Source organism: Papaver somniferum, chromosome 1 (assembly GCF_003573695.1).
Source record: "Papaver somniferum cultivar HN1 chromosome 1, ASM357369v1, whole genome shotgun sequence".
Taxonomy (NCBI): Eukaryota; Viridiplantae; Streptophyta; class Magnoliopsida; order Ranunculales; family Papaveraceae; genus Papaver; species Papaver somniferum.
This window is the reverse complement of record NC_039358.1, coordinates 4,025,123-4,046,356: the sequence shown is the minus strand read 5'-3', so window position 1 is coordinate 4,046,356 and position 21,234 is coordinate 4,025,123. Positions and strand designations below refer to the sequence as shown.

The 21,234-nt window shown below is 36.6% G+C and overlaps 2 protein-coding genes across 2 annotated transcripts; both read right to left on the bottom strand.

Moving 5' to 3' along the window:
- Positions 1 to 8,810: 8,810 nt before the first annotated feature.
- On the bottom strand, positions 8,811 to 17,617 carry LOC113277807 (long chain base biosynthesis protein 2a-like). The gene is made up of 12 exons (XM_026526803.1): positions 17,353 to 17,617; positions 17,210 to 17,275; positions 16,859 to 16,947; positions 16,603 to 16,748; positions 16,395 to 16,519; positions 16,168 to 16,261; positions 10,847 to 11,010; positions 10,404 to 10,565; positions 9,783 to 9,909; positions 9,512 to 9,678; positions 9,311 to 9,418; positions 8,811 to 9,074 (listed from the first exon to the last, which is right to left on the bottom strand). The coding sequence occupies exons 1-12, from the start codon at positions 17,479 to 17,481 to the stop codon at positions 8,985 to 8,987; spliced, it is 1,467 nt and encodes a 488-aa protein (XP_026382588.1). The 5' UTR covers positions 17,482 to 17,617; the 3' UTR covers positions 8,811 to 8,984.
- Positions 17,618 to 20,035: 2,418 nt separating this feature from the next.
- On the bottom strand, positions 20,036 to 20,952 carry LOC113355159. The gene is made up of 2 exons (XM_026598225.1): positions 20,644 to 20,952; positions 20,036 to 20,431 (listed from the first exon to the last, which is right to left on the bottom strand). The coding sequence occupies exons 1-2, from the start codon at positions 20,950 to 20,952 to the stop codon at positions 20,036 to 20,038; spliced, it is 705 nt and encodes a 234-aa protein (XP_026454010.1).
- Between the last annotated feature and the right edge of the window lie 282 nt (positions 20,953 to 21,234).

Sequence of the window (21,234 nt, the reverse complement as noted above, 5' to 3'; positions counted from 1 at the left end):
TTATTATTTATCTTTAACATATCCAAGGTTTACTAATTCAATTAGGTTGGTTCTATAGTCCATTAGTTAAATCTTATGAACATCTACAACTTTGTCGAAGGAACCAAAGGCTAATTCAGACCACAAGAGGTCCAAAACATAGAAGTAGGAATTCTAATCCTAAGTACAAATCCACTAAATAATCCCATTACACAAGGCCTAGTCCACAAGGTCAATTAACAGTCAAGCTAATGGTCAATAGGGTCAACTAACGGTAAAGGTCAGTCAAATGATCAACTTAGTCAAATCGGTCAAGGTACACTGAGTCAAGTCTGGTCACTGAGTCAAATCAATTCAACTCAGGTTAATAAGGCTAATTCGACTCAGTTAGAAAAACGAGTCAGCTAAGCAAATCGAGCCAGCTAAACTGTCTGGGATGTCTAACAGGCCTACATCCTCTTAACTCTTACAACAATTCTACCTGACTAAGCATAAAAAATCAATTCATTCATTTAAAAGTAATTTTATAACTTAATCTCAAATACAAATTCTTCTTACCAGCAATTGAAGCTTTAAGCTTTTCATAGCAATCACTATCTACAACTATATAATCACAATTCTTCATGAACTGCAACTTCAGGTTCACAACCAAACCAACTTAATCACTAGTCTTCCCAAACCGCAAGATTATTTTCCCAACTGAATTACCACTAGCACAACAAATCCAATACAATTTTCATTCATCATATAAAACCACCCCCTGTACAATCATATCTTCATTGTAAACACATTCACCATCTCTTCCCCATCACTGTCATTATACAACATAACTCCAAATCTCAACCATTCAATTGTATCCAACAATTTCAAGCCTACACCACCAATTAAAGTTCTAACTCCAAGACATTTCAACTCAAACAACCCTGCACAACATATTTCAGCTCCTAATAACTTTGCACTTCAATTGCCCAATTCTAAAACAATCTCACTATCAACTTCATAAACAACCACATAAACTCAGCAACACCAGCTCAGACTAACAACACCACTGCACTTCCTTAATTACTATAAGTTTTAACTCTATAACCAATTCATCCTCAAACAAAACAACCCACCAACACAAACTATAGCAATACATCCACAACAATCCATATCAATCGAGTTCAAATGGATGAATTGACCCTGGATTCATTCTATAACACCAAAGTCTGCAACCTCATCTCAATTCAATAATAACATCATGCACACACAATCAACTGAATAACTAAGAATTTATTACCTGAATTAATCCCCTAATTTCGTCAACAGCTTCAATCCATCTTAACAACCACCATCTATCTCATCTCCACCTCCTGAAATTCAACCTAGAACCGTAACTTCAAAATTGGGGAAGAACATGATGAACCCTAATTCCCAGTCTCATAATTAAATTCAAATTAATTCTCCATAAAACTGATTCAACTTCAATAGAACAAACCCGTATAAGATTCATCAATTCTTATTCAGTTTTACTCGATATAAATTCCGGTGCGGCTACGATGTGGTTGGGCCACATACTTGAAGTATGTGGCCCCTCTTAGTTTTGTGACACATGTTATAAAGAAAAAAATAAATTCCAAAAACAGTTAACTACCTAAAAGTGTAACTAACTTTTTTTCTTAACTACCTACTTTTTCTCAAAAAGTGAAATGTTGAAGGGGATTTGGAGGGGGCAGGTTTTTAGTTGTAATAAGTGTCACAAAACTAAGAAGGGCCACATACTTGAAATATGTGGCCCGACCACATCATATTCGTGGCCTATAAATTCAAACTGCAGAAACCCAAAATTACCTTTATATGATTCTTCACCAAAACAAATTCAGAACTTTAATTCGAAAGCAACCCCTTGTGTTATTCGTCACCAACCACCCCGAATCCTCGCTAAAACTTCAATCAATTCGAAATCTCAGAAAACCCTAACTCCACTTCTTTTTGTTTCATCACCTCGAGCAGAAATAAATCAATCCCTTAACTCTCCCCATTCACAATTCATCACCATATCAACACCTCCATCATCTAATTGCTTCATCACAAACTTCTCTCAATCGATCTCACACAAACTCACATAATCACTCGCAGAAGAAATAGAGAAAAGAAGAGAGAAAGACAAAGAAGAATAAAGAAGAAGAAAATAGAAATAGAGCGAGTTTATCCTCTCGGTTTGGTATTGACACGAGCACACCAAATTCCACGACACTTGTTGAAGATAAGGGCAGCCACACAGCTAAGCTCCGAAGTTACCATTTTTCCCTTCATACTTATTCGTTGATATCTTCTTCGTCCGGTATCCGATTGACACGTTCGAGTAGTCCGTTCTGCGTAACTTTTCGATATCTATTCTAAGGTACTAGTTTCGTATCTAAATCGTTGTTAGATTAATTCTTATTAATTATCGTCCGTGTTAAACAAATCGAGTTATTAATGGCTAAATCGATACTTGACCGGTCTAATAGCATTGACAAACTTGCGGGTCTTTACATTCTCCCCACTTTATTCGTTTTCGTCCTCGAAAATCAACCATCTTTATGGTCTTCAAAAACTCCCCACCTTATAGAGATGATCTTATCTCCCATCTAAGCGCAAACAACAAGATACAAAACACAAACCTATATGGCTTCTACTACTAAAATTTGTGGCTCTGGGTTCAACTATGCTGATTTAAGTTCTATCCAAGAAGGAAGTCTAAATTCCTTACATGAAGCTTTATAACGGAACCATGACTTTTAAATTTAAATTCTCTACACTAACTTCTATTTCAGTAAGTTACTGGTTCTAATTACAAAGGAAAATATTCTTTAAGCTTCTAAATAAAATTCCGGATCTATAAGTTCAAAATCAGAAGCAAGCTTTCCTTCCATGCTTAGTGATACAAGAATGCAGTTTCCCTGTCTAGGTTCGCGACGCCTGACAATGCCTACCTACGTAACAAGTATCACATGAACACATAAGAATTACCAACCTCACTATTCCCAGTGCTGGATTAACTAAGTATTAATTTATTAATTAGGTTCTTCATTAGTCTCTAAAATTTTATCGTAATTGATGTAAGTCTGATAAATTTACTTCGTAAAATATATAAATAGGTTATATCATTTTAAACAATTTTGTAATCTGAATTTATTTACTTTACAATATAAGTAATTTCAATTCGATTTTACGTCAATTTATAACAATTTGATAATTTTAACTTTACAATAATACCACATATAAATTTTCCAAATATTACCTGTTATAATTTTAACTCGAATACTATTATCAATTGTGTCATTATTCTCATTAATCTTAAGTTTCTAGTCCAATTGGTACACTTAGCCTTAATCTTGTAAATATAATTCTACATTCACGTAAAAATGATATAATAGATTTTATTTATTCACATTGAATCCGTATGCTATATCTTGTTAAATAACGACGTTGGTAATTTAATATGATTTAATTTAAGTCTGCATAAAATCACGATAGTAGTATCGGTCTGGCTTCACAATCCCAATGAAGTCTTTAAGTCGTTAACCTGGTTTAGAAGAAGAAACCAAAGGTTAAAGGAGAATCGACTCTAGCTTAGCACAACTATTATCATACAGAATGTGTGGGGATTAGGTTTCCCAGTTGATAGAGTTCTCCCTTATATAGTCTTTCAAATCAGGGTTTGCAATCAACGTTAGCTTGGTAACAAAGCATTCAATATTCACCGTTAGATGAAAACCTGATTAGATTCAAGATAATATTTATCAACTGTTGGATCGAAAACATAGCTCGTTATACACAAATGAAATGCACGTTTCTAGGCTTGTGTAACCGTACCCAAACTTGTACATTAGTTGGTTCAACAATAGTTAACCAAATGGTTACCATATGATCACTTTCATATCAACCATATTCTTCTTCACCATAACTAGTTCAAATGAACTAATTAGAGAGTTGTTCAATTGCAAGGAAATCTCATGTACTACACAATACATAATTGAAGCAAAAACGATTTGATTCATTTGAATCAGTTCATGAACTATATAGCCACGGTTTTCCATTGCATTCCTTAATTAATATGAATAAGTTCACAAACATCGTTTTTAGATATAACCTACTCAAGTTCGCGGACTGGGTTCGCGGACTTAAGTTCCCGGATGGAGTTCACAAACTCCAGCAGAAATTTCCGGGTTTGAGAACTTCGCCAGTTCGCGGACTGGGTTCGCGGACTGAGTTCGGGGACTTAGCTCATGCACTACTCCGGTTCACTTGATCAACAAAGTTCGCAAACTTCGGTTCAAGGGGTAAGGACTTATACATATATGTGTTTCCACAACAATGCTTATATCCTCCAATGGTTATATAATCTAAACTCTCATTTCAATCATTGAAACATTCTCAGAGGACGTTATATAGTTGTTATTCACAAACCATTTTTCGTCAGAGCAATTTTCAAAGTGATTGAAACATAACATGACTTTCGTCACTAGGTAAAGATGAACTTGGCTAAAGCGAATGCTTACCAACACATATTTCGAGAAATAGATAGGCGAGATAAACTCGGCTCGAAATACCAAATGTGTATAATCTAAATCTATATAGCAAAACGACCTTTGTCTCAAGATAGGAGATAAATATACTTTTGAGTGATGGATAAGTTCAAGCCTCCACATACCTTTTAGTAGATGAAGATCCACCAATTCCTTGAGTAGTCCTTCGTCTTGTATGATGATTGTCATGGAGTTCTTGAGCTAAAATAAACTTTTTATCCTAGTTCGAGACCTTAGATATAGTAGACTAGAAATCAAGACTTATAGTTTTGATCACTAACATTGAAAAACATGATTGAGATAGCAACGCATGCGAGTTCGACCGAGCAATGCTCTAACAACTATAGATCTCAAAGAGAAACTACATATAAAGCAATGACTCTCATGCAATTAATCAATCAAGTATATCAAAGATAAACTGATTCTAGTTGTATCCCTGCCGATCAAGGTTTGTGCACTAAATCCACAAGATACGAAAAATAATAAGAATTCTTCTTCGTCTTCAAATCTTCCATTGTCTTCAGAATCCTGCACAACAACACATGAATCCTCATGCGATTAATCGCGCACAGAATGAAGTCTGTTAACAATGGATTATCACAAGATGTCTTTAGATTTAACAACAGTTCTAAAGATCCCGTTGATACTTTAATATAGTTTGAGTGAGCCTTATATCAGAAGATAAGATTCTCAAGAATAAATAAACTAGGAGCAATTAAAGTTACAACACCCACTAGTCAATCAAATCAATAATAGAAAAATACAATAACAATTAAATTATCTAGTTTCCCACCAACGGTACTCGTAGAGCTTCTTGATTCGGCAGAAGTATTTAAACGAGCGGTCGTAAGAGATTTCGCCTGATTAGTGTACTTTCCTTTCCGAATAGACGGCTCTACCAGAAACTACAAGAAATGATGTATGTCTAGCTCTTAGGATAGTTTGCTAGAAATGCAAACGCAGGTATTTATAGACCCAGGTTGTTTGGACACCAATGAATTTCCAAAACCGAAATTATACTTAAGATATGCAATGAATGCCCAAATTCGTTTTTCCTAATTCAAATAAATGTAATCTAATATTTCTAAAATCTCTCATAGAAAATCTTCAGTTATTCTCTAGAGATGTTGCTGGTAATTAAATAACATAAAACCAAAAATATTAATTAAAAGATTCTCAATGTATTTCGGTACAGGATCACATTGAACATCAAGGAATACCTTTGAAAAATAAATGATAAGAGTTATGTAAATGTTCAAATATGTCGACATCATGAAGCTACTCATCTTGGTAAACCCTTAAACCCTAATTCACACACAACATGAAGAAATATGTGAACCATGGTTTTAGGACATAAAACCTACATACCATCACTCCAAAGAATGTTGTTATCGGTTCCAATAAGATTCCAAAGATAGGTTTTAATCAGTTAGGTGACTGGTTACACCTTGCTTCCCGAAGCCACCATGTGACCGGTTACAGTTGGTTCCCAAGGTAACTATGTGAATGTTACGATTTACTTCTCGAGGTTATCATGTAACCTGCTACACTTTGATCCAAAGTTTTTATGTGACCGGTTACCACTAACCTTTTAATACATCGTGTGATCGGTTACACTTTGATCAAAAGTGTTTATGTGACCGATTACATCTAACATCCCAACGTAACATGTGATCGATTACACTCAAGTGATCGATTATAACTTGCTACTCATTATAGGTCGTGGCCGGTTATACCTCATGCGGAAAAAAAAGTAAATAACACAACAACATTTTGTTAACGAGGAAACCACAAATGAAGGAAACCCCCGGGACCTTTTCCATATTTGTATAATCCAAGAATTAAGCCGGTATACAAAATATAATACCAACTTCATATAGTTAGGACCAAGTAGACTACCCCTACCTACTTAGTTTCCTCAGTATCCCCGTGATTTCGACTTCTAGAGTCATGCACGTGAATAGAAAGTCCTTTGGATCGTATTCCAAAAAACAAAGGAAGAATCTGTTTGGTGACCACTCTAATCAATCTTGCTAGAAGATATGTGAGTTGTTTACAAAGGATCTTCCGTTTAAATTAATAAAATTCTTTGTCTGGTAAGATCAATCTATTTTTTTGATTACCGAAATAATCAAACTCTAGATTCACAATCAATTAATATAGATCCAAACCAGTAAGTACTCCTTTTGAAGATCATTTTAAACTCTCTAGTAAGCAATCACTACAAAATGCAAAGGAGGCAGAGAACATATATCGGGTTCCATATGAAAGTGCAGTTGGTACGTAGTATCATGTTTGCTATGGTTTTTACAAGGCCGCATATTGCACAAAATGTGAGTTTGGTAAGTAGATACATGGGAAGTCCCGAGAAGGCTCATTGGCAAGCTGTAAAGTGGATTTGGAGGTATCTAAGGGGCAGTATATATGTTGGTTTGGTGTTTGAAAAACACAGTGGTGATTCAACAAATGTTGTGGGATATGTTGATTCTGATTATGCAAGTGATCTTGATATAAAAACTTCATTGATAGAATATAATTTTACATTGTGTGGTAATACTATATGTTGGAGGTCGATTTTGAAAAGCACGGTTGCGTTATCTACACCGAGGCAGAGTACATGTCAGCCGCAGAAGCAGTGAAAGAAGGTATATGGTTCATGGATTTGGTTGGTGATATGGGGTTTAAGCAAGAGAGTGCAATTCTGTATTGTGACAGTTAAAGTGTCATTCACTTGTCAAAGAACCATATGTATCATGAGAGAACGAAGCACATCGATGTCATGTATCATTTCATCAAGGATACTATTGAAGAAAGGAAGATAGCTATGCTTAAGGTTCCTACAACGGACAACCCTGCATATATGTTGACGAAGCTGGTTCCAAGTATCAAGTCCAAGCAATACTTGGTTGGTGTCAACAAGTGTTGATATCCCTTGTAAGGGCTAAACAAAGACGATGATGAAAAATGATGAATCATGATAGTATTCAAGTAAAGATGGAGATTTTTTATGTATGCCTTGAAATAGGCTTAACAAGTATGTTTGGGCATGTTCCCTTTTTCTTAGCCCAGTCCATTAGTCTCTTTTCTAACTAGGTCAAATATAAAAGGGGACTAGGGTTATGTTATAATAGAGAGAATTATGTTATTCTTGAGAGAGAGTGTGAGGCACAAAGGAGGCTAGAGTTCTTGAGAGGGGATTTGGACCTTGTAAACTTATTTGATCATCATAGTGGAATCATTTCGTCATCTTCACAAGTTGATACGTATTGATCTCTGTACCTTGGTGACTATTATTATAGAGGCGGAATTCAGAATAATAATAGACAAAAACTAGAAAACAGAACACTCTAGAAACCAGATTCGAATAAATATATCTTCTCTAAATTATGAACAAGAAAACTATTATAATTCTCTCTTTGTTACGCTCACAATCTCTCTAAACAGTAAATAATATTTAACTGCTTTGCTAAGCTTGATTTTATAATAATTAATTGCCTCACAAACTTATCTCTGGGTGATTTGTCTCACAAACTTCCTTTCTTAGATCTAGGTGAGTCTGTATCACAAACCACCTTTCTTTGATCTAGGTGAGTCTGTAACGCAAACCACATTCTATATGTCTTAACTATGAGCTAAACATCTCTATTTGTAGTTTTAAAGGTTTCCAAAACCTCTTAGGAATCTATTTCCTAATCTAAGAATAATACCTTTTATAGGTATATTTCTTTATCTAGGAATAATTCTTTTTCTAGAAAGAATTCTTTGTCTAGATATATTTCCTTATCTAGGAATATTACCTTATCTAGGAAATATTTCTTTTCTATATATAATTTCTTATCTAGGAATATTACCTTGTCTAAGAATATTTCCTTATCTAAAAATACTGGCTAAAAAAAAGTATTCCTTCCCAAAGTAAAAATCTATCCTCAATACGACTTGAGGATCACTAGTTCACGGAGAGAGAAAGATACACATGTATCATAGGTGGATGTAGATCATCTTGATCAAACTACTATAAATTCTAGTGTTTTCTGTGTGCTTGATTTAGTTGATATTTCATATCCATTTTCATATCTTGACTGATTGTGCTTACTAGAGTCATTAATTAGTTCTCTAACAAGCATAATAATAATAGCAGATTACTTTCTTGATGGATTCAACCAAATATTTTCAAGCTTTTTCCCACCATAGAAATCAGTGAGCATCATAAAAAGATGCACAGTATATGAGATTAAAAAAAAATGTTAGCTAGTAAAACGAACGATAATTGGATTCGTTGATTTCTTAAAAGCTTCACTTTTCCATAAAACTAAAAAGCAACTAGCTAGTAAATCGAATTAAAAAGACACTTTCTAGTAAACTAAATTACAAAGTTCACTCTCATAGACAAAACTAGAGTTGACGGACCAAAATCCCTTCCTGAGGCTTTGTGTCATGAGTGACATTTATTTCTCACTCGAGCTTTACCCTGCCGTCTTCCCGCTTCTTGGGCTCAGCGAGCAAGTACTTTACGCCCACAAGGTCGCCAACTTCGCTGATAACCTGACAAGAATCAATTTATAATTGTCAACACAACTTGCAAAGGCGTCCGACAAGTTTTTAACCAATCATACTCTCATATCACATCATATTCTTGTATAATCTTCAGATAAATGGAAATGAACCCTAGTCCTAACCATATTTCCAGTTAGGCTAACAAGTTACGGAAATCCACTTTCAAGAAACTTTCATAATTGACTGGAGAATTATAAATGTTTCGTAATGAACAATCTATTCACCTCTAGAGCTTTTAACAGGTCTTCCCTGGTGTGAGAAGCAGATATGCAAATACGTGCCCTGGCCAACAGTAGTGGGGTTGCTGGGAAAGCAACTATGACAACAGCGACCTGCAATAGCACCATATATATACAAGTAAAGATCCCATTCAGCGAACTTGTCGCAGACAGAATAACAAATTTAAATGAGCCTGATATACTCACATTCCGTTTAAGGCACTCTCGAGAAAAGGCAGGGATTTTTGATGGATTGTAAAGCATGATGGGCATTACTGGAGAGTCGAAGTCTCCAAGGACCTCAAATCCCATCTTCTGCAATTCTGATCGGAAAAAGTTGCTGTTCTCACGAATACTTGCAAGTTTTTGAGCCCCTGCAGCACAAAAAATCAAAAACTCTCTGAAGCCATAATTTAGCAGATGATGATTAACCTCTATTTAATATATGATTTTTTTTAAGAACAAGTCATCCTCGAACCTCTACTAGAACCATCTTCCCCAAGAATAACCCTTATGGAAGATATAATCTGTTGTGCAGCAGGTGGTGAAATTGCAGTCGCATATAGATGAGCAGGGCATGAGAACTTTAGATATTCAATAACCTCCTGGAAATGAAGAGTCTAAGCTTGTGACTAAGATATCTTTCAACAAAAGCAACAAAAGAAAAACAGAAATGATAACAAGGAAGCTTTATGCCATACTGTATCAAGGTGAAACAAATTCAATATCCACAGGGAAAGCATCCTAAACGATGCCCTCAAGGTACAAGATCTGACACCAGCACTGCTTTAATAATAAACAACTAGAGTACTTAAATTTCACTCTAATATCTCTCGTGTGCATGTTAACATAACCCTTCCTCAAAAGATCATAACTCTTACTAATTGATCCAGATCTATAGACATAAAAGCAAATTACTTTCTTCATGAATGCAAAGTTTTGTCCGACCATGGAAATCGGCGGGCATAAAAAAAAAAGATGCACGTTATATCAGATTAACAAAGAATGGACCAGGTTGTTCGTTGTAGCCACTTTTTTATAAAAAAATTCGAACAAAACCTTAGAACTAAATTAAGGTGCAAAAGAACATGATTGAAACCTTGGATGCTGCTATGTAACCACCACATGATCCAAAAGATTTTGAAAAAGTCCCCATCATTATGTCTATATCGGCAGTATCCACTCCTAGAAGCTCACAAACTCCTCTGCCGGACTTCCCAACTGCGCCAATACTATGAGCCTCATCCAAATAAGTATATGCCTGATTGGGGAAAAAAAAAGAATAAGCAAGATTTCTTGTCATTAGATATCGCAGAAATTGAGTTAACTACCGAATTTAACTTAATGTTTAATACCATGTTAACTTATTATACTTTTGTTGTTAATTGCTTATATATATATACTTATAATTTCATGTTCAGGAACAGTTATGCGGAACCTTATTGCCCTCTTTTCATTCATTATATGATAAAACTAATACATTTGTCAAGATAAACAAAATAAAATACAAGTAATTCTGAACAGTGTGACAGAGCCACAAACCCTGTATTTCTTGCACACTTGTATGATCTCAGGAAGTTTGCAGAGCTCTCCTTCCATGCTGTATATCCCCTCTACAACGACAATTATTTTTTTCCAAGGCCTACGTGTCCGAGGCTGTCCAAGTGCAATTTGTTCCCTCAAAACTTCTTCCAAGTGGGACGGGGCTGTGGAGATAAAAAACATAAATAATTAGATGCATGAAACAACTAGAAGAGTGTCTAGAATTATCTAGGCCCAACTAGTCTATTGTAGATTAGTCCACAATACTCTAGCCCATCTAGAGACTTCATGGTTATTAGGGCCCAAGCTTACTAGAATATTCATGAATGTACAAAAGCTTAGAGTCTAAACTATCTAGAAATATCTAGGACATGTTATAATTAGTTGGGATAGATATTTCTCTAGGGAAATCTAGAGAATTCTTAGGTTGGCTATATCACCTATAAATAGGGAGGTAGTGTAACCAAGTGAAAGTGTAATTGAGTGATATCACAAAGTGAGGTATAAGGTCTGTAAGTGAGTGAATACCCGAAGTGAGGTATAGGTGATTAAGAGTGAGAAATTGAAGTGAGTTTGTAAGGTCTGTACGACCACAGTTTTGAAAGTGAAATAAAATTATCATTTCATAAACCATAGTCGAGTGTTTGTGAGTCTGCTTTCTCAAATTCAATACCCATTTAGCCTTCTACTCCAAAATCATTTCCAACAAAGTGGTATCAGAGCCATAGATCCTAATGGCTAGTGAAATGTTTCCGTTTCATGTACCTAAACTCACCAAAGATAACTATGAAAATTGGAGTATCCAAATGAAGGCGTTATTAGGCTCGCAAGATGCATGGGAGATTGTAGAGAAAGGTTATGTTGAACCGGATGATGAAGCGGCGCTTCCGCAAAATGAAAAAGATGCGCTGCGCATTTCAAGAAAGAGAGACAAGAAGGCTCTCTACCTCATCTATCAAGGAATGGATGAGTCGTCGTTCGAGAAGATATCGAGAGCTATTAATGCAAAGCAAGCATGGGAGATTTTGCAAAATTCATTCAAAGGCGTGGACAAAGTAAAGAAGGTGCGGTTGCAAACTCTAAGAGGTGATTTCGAATCTCTTTCCATGAAAGAGTCCGAATTAATATCGGATTATTTTTCAAGAGTTTTAGTTGTTGTTAATCAACTAAGAAGAAATGGCGAGGTCATGGGTGATAGTCGTGTGATCGAAAAAATACTACGGTCACTTGTTCCAAAATTCGATTATATCGTCGTTGCAATTGAGGAGTTGAAAGACGTCGAATCCATGACCGTGGATGAGCTCATGGGATCTCTTCAAGCCCATGAAGAAAGAATGATAAAGAGAAGTAAAGAGGGAGTGGTAGAACAAGTTTTACAAGCTAAGCTTACTTTAAAAGACAAAGGAGAGAGCTCTAGTAGTAATGCTAGAGGAAGAGGACGCGGCTACTACGGTGGAAGAGGAAGAGGCAAGCAAAATAACGATGATCAGAGGGTCCAGAGGTCGAGCTCCACAAGAGGTCGTGGCAGAGGAAATAATTCATGGCGCAACAATAATAGGCCAAGGTATGACAAATCTCAAGTCGAATGCTATAACTGTCATAAGCTTGGTCATTATGCTTCGGATTGTCGATCTTCTTCAAATAATGTCGAGGAGAGAGCAAACTACGCTAGTAAAGAAAATCAAGAAGACCAGACCTTGTTGGTGGCATGCAAAGGTGGTGACTATGATGAAAACTGTACATGGGTGCTTGATACGGGAGCAAGCAACCATATGTGCGGCACGAAGGAGAAATTCGTGGAGCTTGATGAATCAGTTTCTGGCAATGAGACGTTCGGAAATGGAGCGAAAACTCCGGTGAGTGGTCTTGGCAAAATTTTGATTCGATTAAAAAATGGAAGCCATCAATTTATTTCTAATGTTTATTATGTCCCTAACGTAAAAATGAATATATTAAGTTTGGAACAACTCTTAGAAAAGGGCTATAGGATGAACATGGAAAACCTTAGTCTTTTCATAAGAGATAGGAGAGGAAAACTAATTGCCAAAGTGCCAATGACGGGAAATAGGATGTTCTATCTGAACATTCAAAATGACGTCGCGAGATGTCTGACTGCTTGTGTGAAAGACTCGTCATGGCTCTGGCATCTTAGATATGGACATCTAAATTTTGGAGGATTAAAGTTACTGTCCAAACAAAATATGGTTAGAGGTTTGCCAAGAATAGACCACCCGGATCAATTGTGCGAAGGATGTTTACTTGGAAAACATTTCAGAAAAAGTTTTCCTAGGAAACACTGACGAGAGCCACAAAGCCACTGGAGTTAGTTCACACGGACGTTTGTGGACCAATAAAGCCAAGCTCGTACGGTGGAAATAACTATTTCCTCATATTTGTCGACGATTTTAGTCGAAAAATATGGGTTTATTTCTTGAAACAAAAATCGGAGGTTTTCTCCAATTTCAAGAAATTTAAATCCATTGTGGAGAAAGAAAGCGGCTTCGAAATTGTGGCTATGAGATCAGACAGAGGAGGTGAATTTACCTCGAAGGAGTTCGAGTCTTACTGTGAAGACAATGGAATCCGTCGGCCTCTTACGGTTCCATATACACCTCAACAAAATGGAGTTGCCGAAAGGAGAAACAGGACAATTCTCAATATGGCCCGGAGTATGTTGAAGACAAAGAGAGTGCCCAGGGAATTTTGGGCTGAAGCGGTTGACTGTGCGGTTTACTCTGATAAACCTATGTCCCACAAAAAGCGTGTGGAACATGACTCCTTTAGAAGCATGGAGCGGAGTGAAACCCGGCGTCTCACACTTACGAATATTCGGAAGTATCGCATATGCTCATGTGCCGAGTCAGCTGAGAACGAAGCTGGATGACAGGAGTGCCAAGTACATATTTATCGGTTATGACTCTCGATCCAAGGGATACAAGTTGTACAATCCAATCAATAGAAAGGTCATCACAAGCAGAGATGTGGAGTTCGATGAAGAAGGCGTCTGGGATTTCGGTGTTCAAGAAAAGGATTACAATTTTCTCCCTATCGTAGAAGAAGAAGAACAACAACCACCAGTACCAGAATCTCCATCTAATACACCACCTCCATCTCCTCCAGCGGTGCACCAGAATGATCCATCATCAGCAGATGAAAGCTCAAGCGAGAGGCCTTTACGGACGAGGAGTTTAAATGACATCTATGGAGACAATATATCTCTTTTTTGTCTCTTTGCAGAAAGTGAACCAATAAATTTCGAAGAAGCAGTCAAAAGCGAGAAATGGAGAAAGGCGATGGATGAAGAAATCCAGGCTATTGGGAGAAATAACACCTGGGAGCTTGTAACACTTCCGAAAAGAGAAAGAGCAATTGGAGTGAAATGGGTGTACAAAGCCAAGAAAAACGCTAAAGGGGAGGTTGAAAGATACAAGGCAAGATTGGTAGTAAAAGGCTACAAACAAAGAGAGGGCATCGACTATGATGAGGTATTTGCTCCTGTTGCTCGTCTTGAAACTATAAGATTAATTATCTCTCTAGCAGCTCAAAATAATTGGAAAGTCCATCAAATGGACGTCAAGTCTGCCTTTCTAAATGGGCATCTTGAAGAAGTGGTATATATCGAGCAACCACCTGGATACGAAGTAAAAGGACAAGAAAATAAAGTCCTGAAGTTGAAAAAGGATTTATACGGCCTAAAACAAGCGCCGAGAGCATGGTATAGCAGAATCGACAAGTACTTCCAAGAAAATAATTTTAAGAAATGCCTGCATGAACATGCTCTCTATGTGAAGGTGGATGAAAAGGGAGATATGTTGCTCGTCTGCCTATATGTGGATGATTTGATCTTTACCGGCAATAATCCGACAATGTTCGAGGAGTTCAAGAAAACGATGACGAGAGAATTTGAGATGACGGACATTGGTCTTATGTCATACTATCTCGGACTTGAAGTAAAAAAACAAGAAAATGGAATATTTATATCTCAAGAAGGATATGCGAAGGAAATCCTTAAGAGATTTAAAATGGAGGAGTGTAATCCGGCAATTACTCCCGTGGAATGCGGAATCAAGCTATCAAATATCGATGAAGGAGAGAAGGTCAATCCGACTCTTTACAAGAGCCTTGTTGGAAGCTTGAGATACTTAACTTGTACAAGGCCAGATATTCTCTACGGAGTAGGACTGATTAGCCGCTACATGGAAGCACCTAGAGTTACCCATATGAAGACTGCCAAGAGAATTCTGCGCTACTTAAAAGGTACGCTTGATTTCGGTTTATTTTACTCGTCATCAGACAAGTACAAACTCGTTGGATATAGTGATAGTGATTGGGCCGGAGACATAGATGAAAGGAAAAGTACTACTGGTTTTGTATTTTTCCTCGGAGATACGGGCTTCACTTGGAGTTCGAAGAAGCAACCGATCGTCACACTTTCCACTTGTGAAGCTGAGTACGTCGCAGCAGCATCGTGTGTTTGTCATGCGATATGGCTAAAGAGTTTAATGAAGGAACTTAAAATGGAGCAGGAAGAACCGACTACAATATTTGTGGACAACAAGTCAGCAATAGCTTTAGCAAAGAATCCAGTGTTCCACGACCGCAGCAAGCACATCGACACACGATACCATTTTATTCGAGAGTGCATATCGGAGAATAAGGTACAACTAAAATACACAAAGTCTCAAGACCAAGTTGCGGATATATTCACGAAACCACTAAAGCACGAGGTCTTTGTCAAATTACCAGAAATTCTTGGAGTTATTTCAAATCAAGCTTAAGGGCGGCTGTTAAACTAGGCCCAACTAGTCTATTGTAGATTAGTCCACAATACTCTAGCCCATCTAGAGACTTCATGGCTATTAGGGCCCAAGCTTACTAGAATATTCATGAATGTACAAAAGCTTAGAGTCTAAACTATCTAGAAATATCTAGGACATGTTATAATTAGTTGGGATAGATATTTCTCTAGGGAAATCTAGAGAATTCTTAGGTTGGCTATATCACCTATAAATAGGGAGGTAGTGCAACCAAGTGAAAGTGTAATTGAGTGATATCACAAAGTGAGGTATAAGATCTGTAAGTGAGTGAATACCCGAAGTGAGGTATAGGTGATTAAGAGTGAGAAATTGAAGTGAGCCTTGTAAGGTCTGTACGACCACAGTTTTGAAAGTGAAATAAAATTATCATTTCATAAACCATAGTCGAGTGTTTGTGAGTCTGCTTTCTCAAATTCAATACCCATTTAGCCTTCTACTCCAAAATCATTTCCAACAAAGAGTACTTTAGCAGCATTATAACCCAAGTATATGGCAGAAACTTACTGTTATGCTCGAAAACTCGTACTACGGCGCCTGATCCTCGAGCACCATTAACAATGGAGTTGTGGTTCAAGGAATCACTAATAATCAACCCACCCTGCGGAAGACATTAATGGGAATAATAACGCGGTTAAGGGAAATATTGGGTTCGTAATAGTTGGGACTTAGTATCAGATGGGCCAAGTATATGTGAAGTACAGTGAAGATAAATCAATAGCATGTAAACAAACCTTACGAATCAGAACTGGAAGGATAGCAGAATTTGTGACATATCCCATACCAGTTACCATAGCAGCTGGCTTTCCAACAAATTTAGCAACACAATCTTCTAATTCCACATGTAATGTTGTCGTTCCTGATAGCACCACAACACCACAGCATCACGATTGTAAATGGAAATGTATATATACAAACTAACTTGCAATTTATTATACATACCACCATCTACGCGAGTGCTGCATGTACTTGGTGAAAATTTCTTCAATGACTCGACAGCACGGGGAGTGCAGTATTCATCTGATGCTGCAAACCCAAGGTAATTGTATGATCCCAAGTTGAGACATTTACTTGTATTCGTGGTTCGTCTGCACAAAATGCAAGTAATTGGATTGCATTACTGGGATTTTCATCAAAATAGTTTCTTGTAAACCCTTGGACGTAAACAAGAATTCGTAAACAAAAGTAGGAAACTCACTTGAGTGTCTTGATGGTATCATCATAGTAACGGTCGACCACATCAATCCAAGAATCAGGAGCGCTTGCAATTGGTCGATTAAAACAATCCTTTTGATACATGAAAATTTCACAAGAAAATTTCACAAAAAACTAAACATCTTTCATCTAATACAAACACTACTAGCTTGTTACTTAGTATTTTCCAATAAAATCATAAATCTTTCTCAATTCGAAACCTAAGTTTCCAACAACTAATCACTAAACAATTTCTATATAACCAAAAGCAACTATAGATAACAGTTTCACCTACAACAAAAAAATAAAAATAAAAAATAAAAAAGATACCAATTCAGAAAATAGGAAACCTTACCTGAGCACGAAGATACACACGTCTAACATAGAAATCTTCAATACCTAAACAAATAGGTGCATATCCCTACACATGCATGTAAGATTAATTAATTAATCTTGTGCATGCACATGAATGCAGAAGACAAAGAAAAAGAAAATTACATGAAGATTATTAGTGTCTTTCCACCATTCAAAGAATTTTCTGAATAGATCTCTAAGTTTTCCAAAAGCAAACAATAATCCATAACTAAATAACGTTGTTAAAGAAGTTGTATATGGAATTTTCATCATCTTCTCCTTCTTTCAATTCTCACCCTCAATCTCTCTGTTATTCAAGTTCAAGAAATATTCTCAACTGATTGATGTTTGATATCATTCGAACAGAAAATTCTAAGATTGATTTGAGTGTGCATTTTTGATGTTTTTAGGGAGAAAAGACTAAACCAACTGCCAGTACTTGTAGTTGGTGTCTAAATTAACTGATATGGGCGGCTCTCTATAATAATAATAATCTGTCTGGTCTAAGTGCCATCAGAGGAGAAAGTTTAATGAAAGAATAAACCGCATGTGCGCTTCTTCTTTTCCCTTGTACTACTCTTTTTCTTTTTGAATGAAATCTTAATCTTTTTCTAACTAATGATACTAATGATTGATGTGTCTTTCAATGTGAGATTTCCTAAGAAAGATTCAAACAAAATCAATGATGAAAGGACATCATCGTATATAGAAAGAGAGAGGACCAACAGGTAGTCAATGCATCACAACGAACTATCAGATATCTAGGGACTATAGACATAAATTTGTATATGAAAGGAGTATATTTTGAACCATGCTTTATCACATTAATTAATCATTTTTGGCCAATCTTCATCATATCGAATATCAATTATTTGATCCCTCTAGTGAGGATATATAATTATATGCATGGGTTTAAAGGTGTAGCAATGATGTAAGTATGGAATCTCAGAGATTCGTCATAATTAAGTAAGACTAGTAAAAATCCGCTGGCTAGTTGCTATCTTGGGTAGTCTTGCTCTCCCTTTTGTACTTTGGTGGCACTTCCATGGGCTAGTTGTGTTGGTTCTCCCTTGTACTTCTCTTTTTTCTGTAAATAGAATCTTAATGTGAATTTTTTAAGAATGCACTTTAATCCTCCTTAGTCTCTTTACGCTTTTTTTTTTTTTCCCTTCTTTTTTTACCTCAACTCTTTACTTTCCCTCCCTTCTGTTGTTTCCCTGTAGGCGGCACAACCTTTTGCGCCCCGTTTTTTAATCAATGGAATTCTCGCTTTGCTGGTCAAAAAAAAGAAGGACATCGTATACTCAGAAAGAGACAGGACCAACGAACAATCAGATATTATTATTATAGAATCAAACATGACATAAATAAATTTGTATATTAAATAGAAGATAAAGTAGATTATGAAGCACGCTTCATCGGATAAATCAGTCATTTTAGGCCAGTCTTCATCATATATCCCTCTTGTTAAGATTATTATACGTCTGAGTTCAAATGTGTAGTAATGAGCAAAGTGCGGAATCTCAGAGATTCGTCATAATCTTTGCAATATCCATTAGTCAATGCATCACAACGAACTATCAGATAGACAGATATCAAGGGATTATATAATGAAACATGACAGATTATATAATGAAACATGACAAATTTATTTGTAAAATAAGTGGAACCTGAATCATGATTTATCACATTAATTAGTCATTTTAGCAAAGTATGTATAATCTCAAAGTAATGAGTAAGTGACACTAGTTGTCGGTCTAACCCGGGAGCATGACATTCGACAAATTTGAGTATGCCCTTAATTACCTGGCATTTTTAGTGGAGACCCCAAATAAATTAGGGGCGATATAAAAAGATAAAAAAGGTCACCCAAACGTAAATCTAAGATACCCCTTATCTTCGATTTTTTGAAATGGCCAATATGCCTTTATACAATCGGTAGCAATCACAAAAATCGGTAGTTACATAATAATCGGTAGGTAGATATGTACTAAGTTGTTCCCGATTAATGTGCGGATATTTCGTCTCATATTCCCTTTTATAATCGGTAGATAATTTAACTTATAAACTTACCGATTATAAGTATCCCCAGATTCAACCTTGGCCAAATTCCATAGGTTTTGAGAGTACATAGCCAACCATAACCATTTGGTTCGTGTTTTGGATGTAGTCATAATCGGAAGTCACATAGGTTACACAACCTCCCGGTTATAGGTTGCCCCAAAATGAATTTTTTTCTATAATCCTTCATTTGGTGAATTTTAAAATCTGCCATAATCGGTACTTTTTTTTCTATAATCCTTCATTATGGTTGTCATCGAAGACGTACTTTTTTCCTCTAGGGTCACCTTTCTCCCACGCTGGGTTTTCAATGACCAATTCCAAGATAGGTAAGTAGTCGTAGATCCATGTCTATTTTGTCATTTTTGCAAGTATTAGGAAATTGATTCTTCAATGGTGGAAAAATAAAAAAATAACCAAGTATGTAGAGTTAATAAAAATACCTGTAGTAGACTCACGTTCCCAACCACTTGGATGATTCCAAGCCTCGACGCCTTTCTCAACTCTTCCATCAACCACGCATGGCATGCCGTGCCCCAAGAGTACTCATGCACTTTATCGAGAGGATGCAGAAGTTGTAAAAGTTTAGCGTCGACCTGATTGCCACTGGTATTGGAGAAAATGACACATCCCAATACATATAGGAGATATGCGGTGGCCGCGTGGTTCACTTGCTCGTCAGTTAAAGTTCCTTTCTCTTCTTTCTCCTTGGTCCCCTTGAACATATACATCAAAGAACCAATGTTGAACTGTCTAGTTCTATACTTCATGCATCTATTGAACTCAGTTTTGATGTTTCTTCATCCCAACTAAAACAATCCTTAGTTAGAGAATAAAGTTTGTCCGGTTCCAACTGCTTTGTGTACTCATCCCTGACACCTTTGCCATGAACAGGGAGCCTAAGAATCTCCAATATATCATCTGGGGTAATCATCATCTCCCCAAATGGCATATGGAAGGTGTCGGTATCAGGATAAAGTCTCTCCACAAACGCCGATATAGCCACCCGGTCATGTTCCAACATAGAGTTCTCGGCAGCATCATCCAACCCCGAATTTGCAATAATTGTCTTGAACCTTTCACATTCATCCTTAAAATGCGAATCCAGCATTTTAGTTGGTGCGGCGGTGGGTTTGAGTATACGAATCGGATCAGAATAATACTATTAAACACATGACAAGTTAAAAAAAATTAAAATAACCTAAAACTATAACCCTTACTATTACGAAGAAAAAGATGATACGTAAATAAAATGGATACGATTACTACCTCGGTTTCGTATATTTCTTTAGCCCAGGAGTCTTTGTATCCAAATAACAATTATCCTCCATCCTACGGAAGCCTAAGGATTAGGCCTTCTGGAATATCCCTCACCTTCAGTTCTTGTGGGACAAGGTGTTTCGCTTTCTTTCGAGGATGATTTTTCTTTTCGGCTTCTCCTTCTTCTTGCGCACGGCTAGGTTGTCTTACTTTTAGTACTCTATCTTCCGGTGATTCTAGTTGAATTTCAGTTTCTGATTGTGGAGCACTTGGTTGAACACCTTCTTGAACTGGTTTTGATTGAGGGGCAGTTGGTTGAACACCTTGTTGAACTGGTTCTGATTGAGGGGCAGATGGTTGAATACCTTGTTGACTTTCTTGTTGAGTTCCATCTTGATAACTTGAAGTGTCTTTTGCAGTCATATCTCTCCTTGCACTAGTTGTCAAGTTCCTATGCCTTTCCTTCCTTGCACTGTCTCAGAGAATTTCAACTTCGGCTTTTTTACCTCGCATATCCCTATACAACAAAAGAAAGTACAACAGGTTAGTGAACATATGTTTCCAAACTATATAATCGGAAGTTAATCTAAATCCAAAGTTCCGAATATAAATATTCGGTTGGTTGAATTAACCATTAGCCTCCGATTGTACATAATCGGATATTTAAGCTAACCATAAGCTGCCGAATACGGATGATCGAAAACA

Coding starts and splice junctions, on each gene's coding strand:
- LOC113277807 (XM_026526803.1), bottom strand. CDS start 17,481: ATGATGAAAATTCCATATACAACTTCTTTAACAACGTTATTTAGTTAT. Junction 16,948..17,209: donor GTGTGTATCTTCGTGCTCAG/GTAAGGTTTCCT, acceptor ATGTATCAAAAG/GATTGTTTTAATCGACCAAT. Junction 9,419..9,511: donor GAGAGTGCCTTAAACGGAAT/GTGAGTATATCA, acceptor GTGCTATTGCAG/GTCGCTGTTGTCATAGTTGC.
- LOC113355159 (XM_026598225.1), bottom strand. CDS start 20,952: ATGACTGCAAAAGACACTTCAAGTTATCAAGATGGAACTCAACAAGAA. Junction 20,432..20,643: donor TTGTCCCACAAGAACTGAAG/GTGAGGGATATT, acceptor TGTGTTTAATAG/TATTATTCTGATCCGATTCG.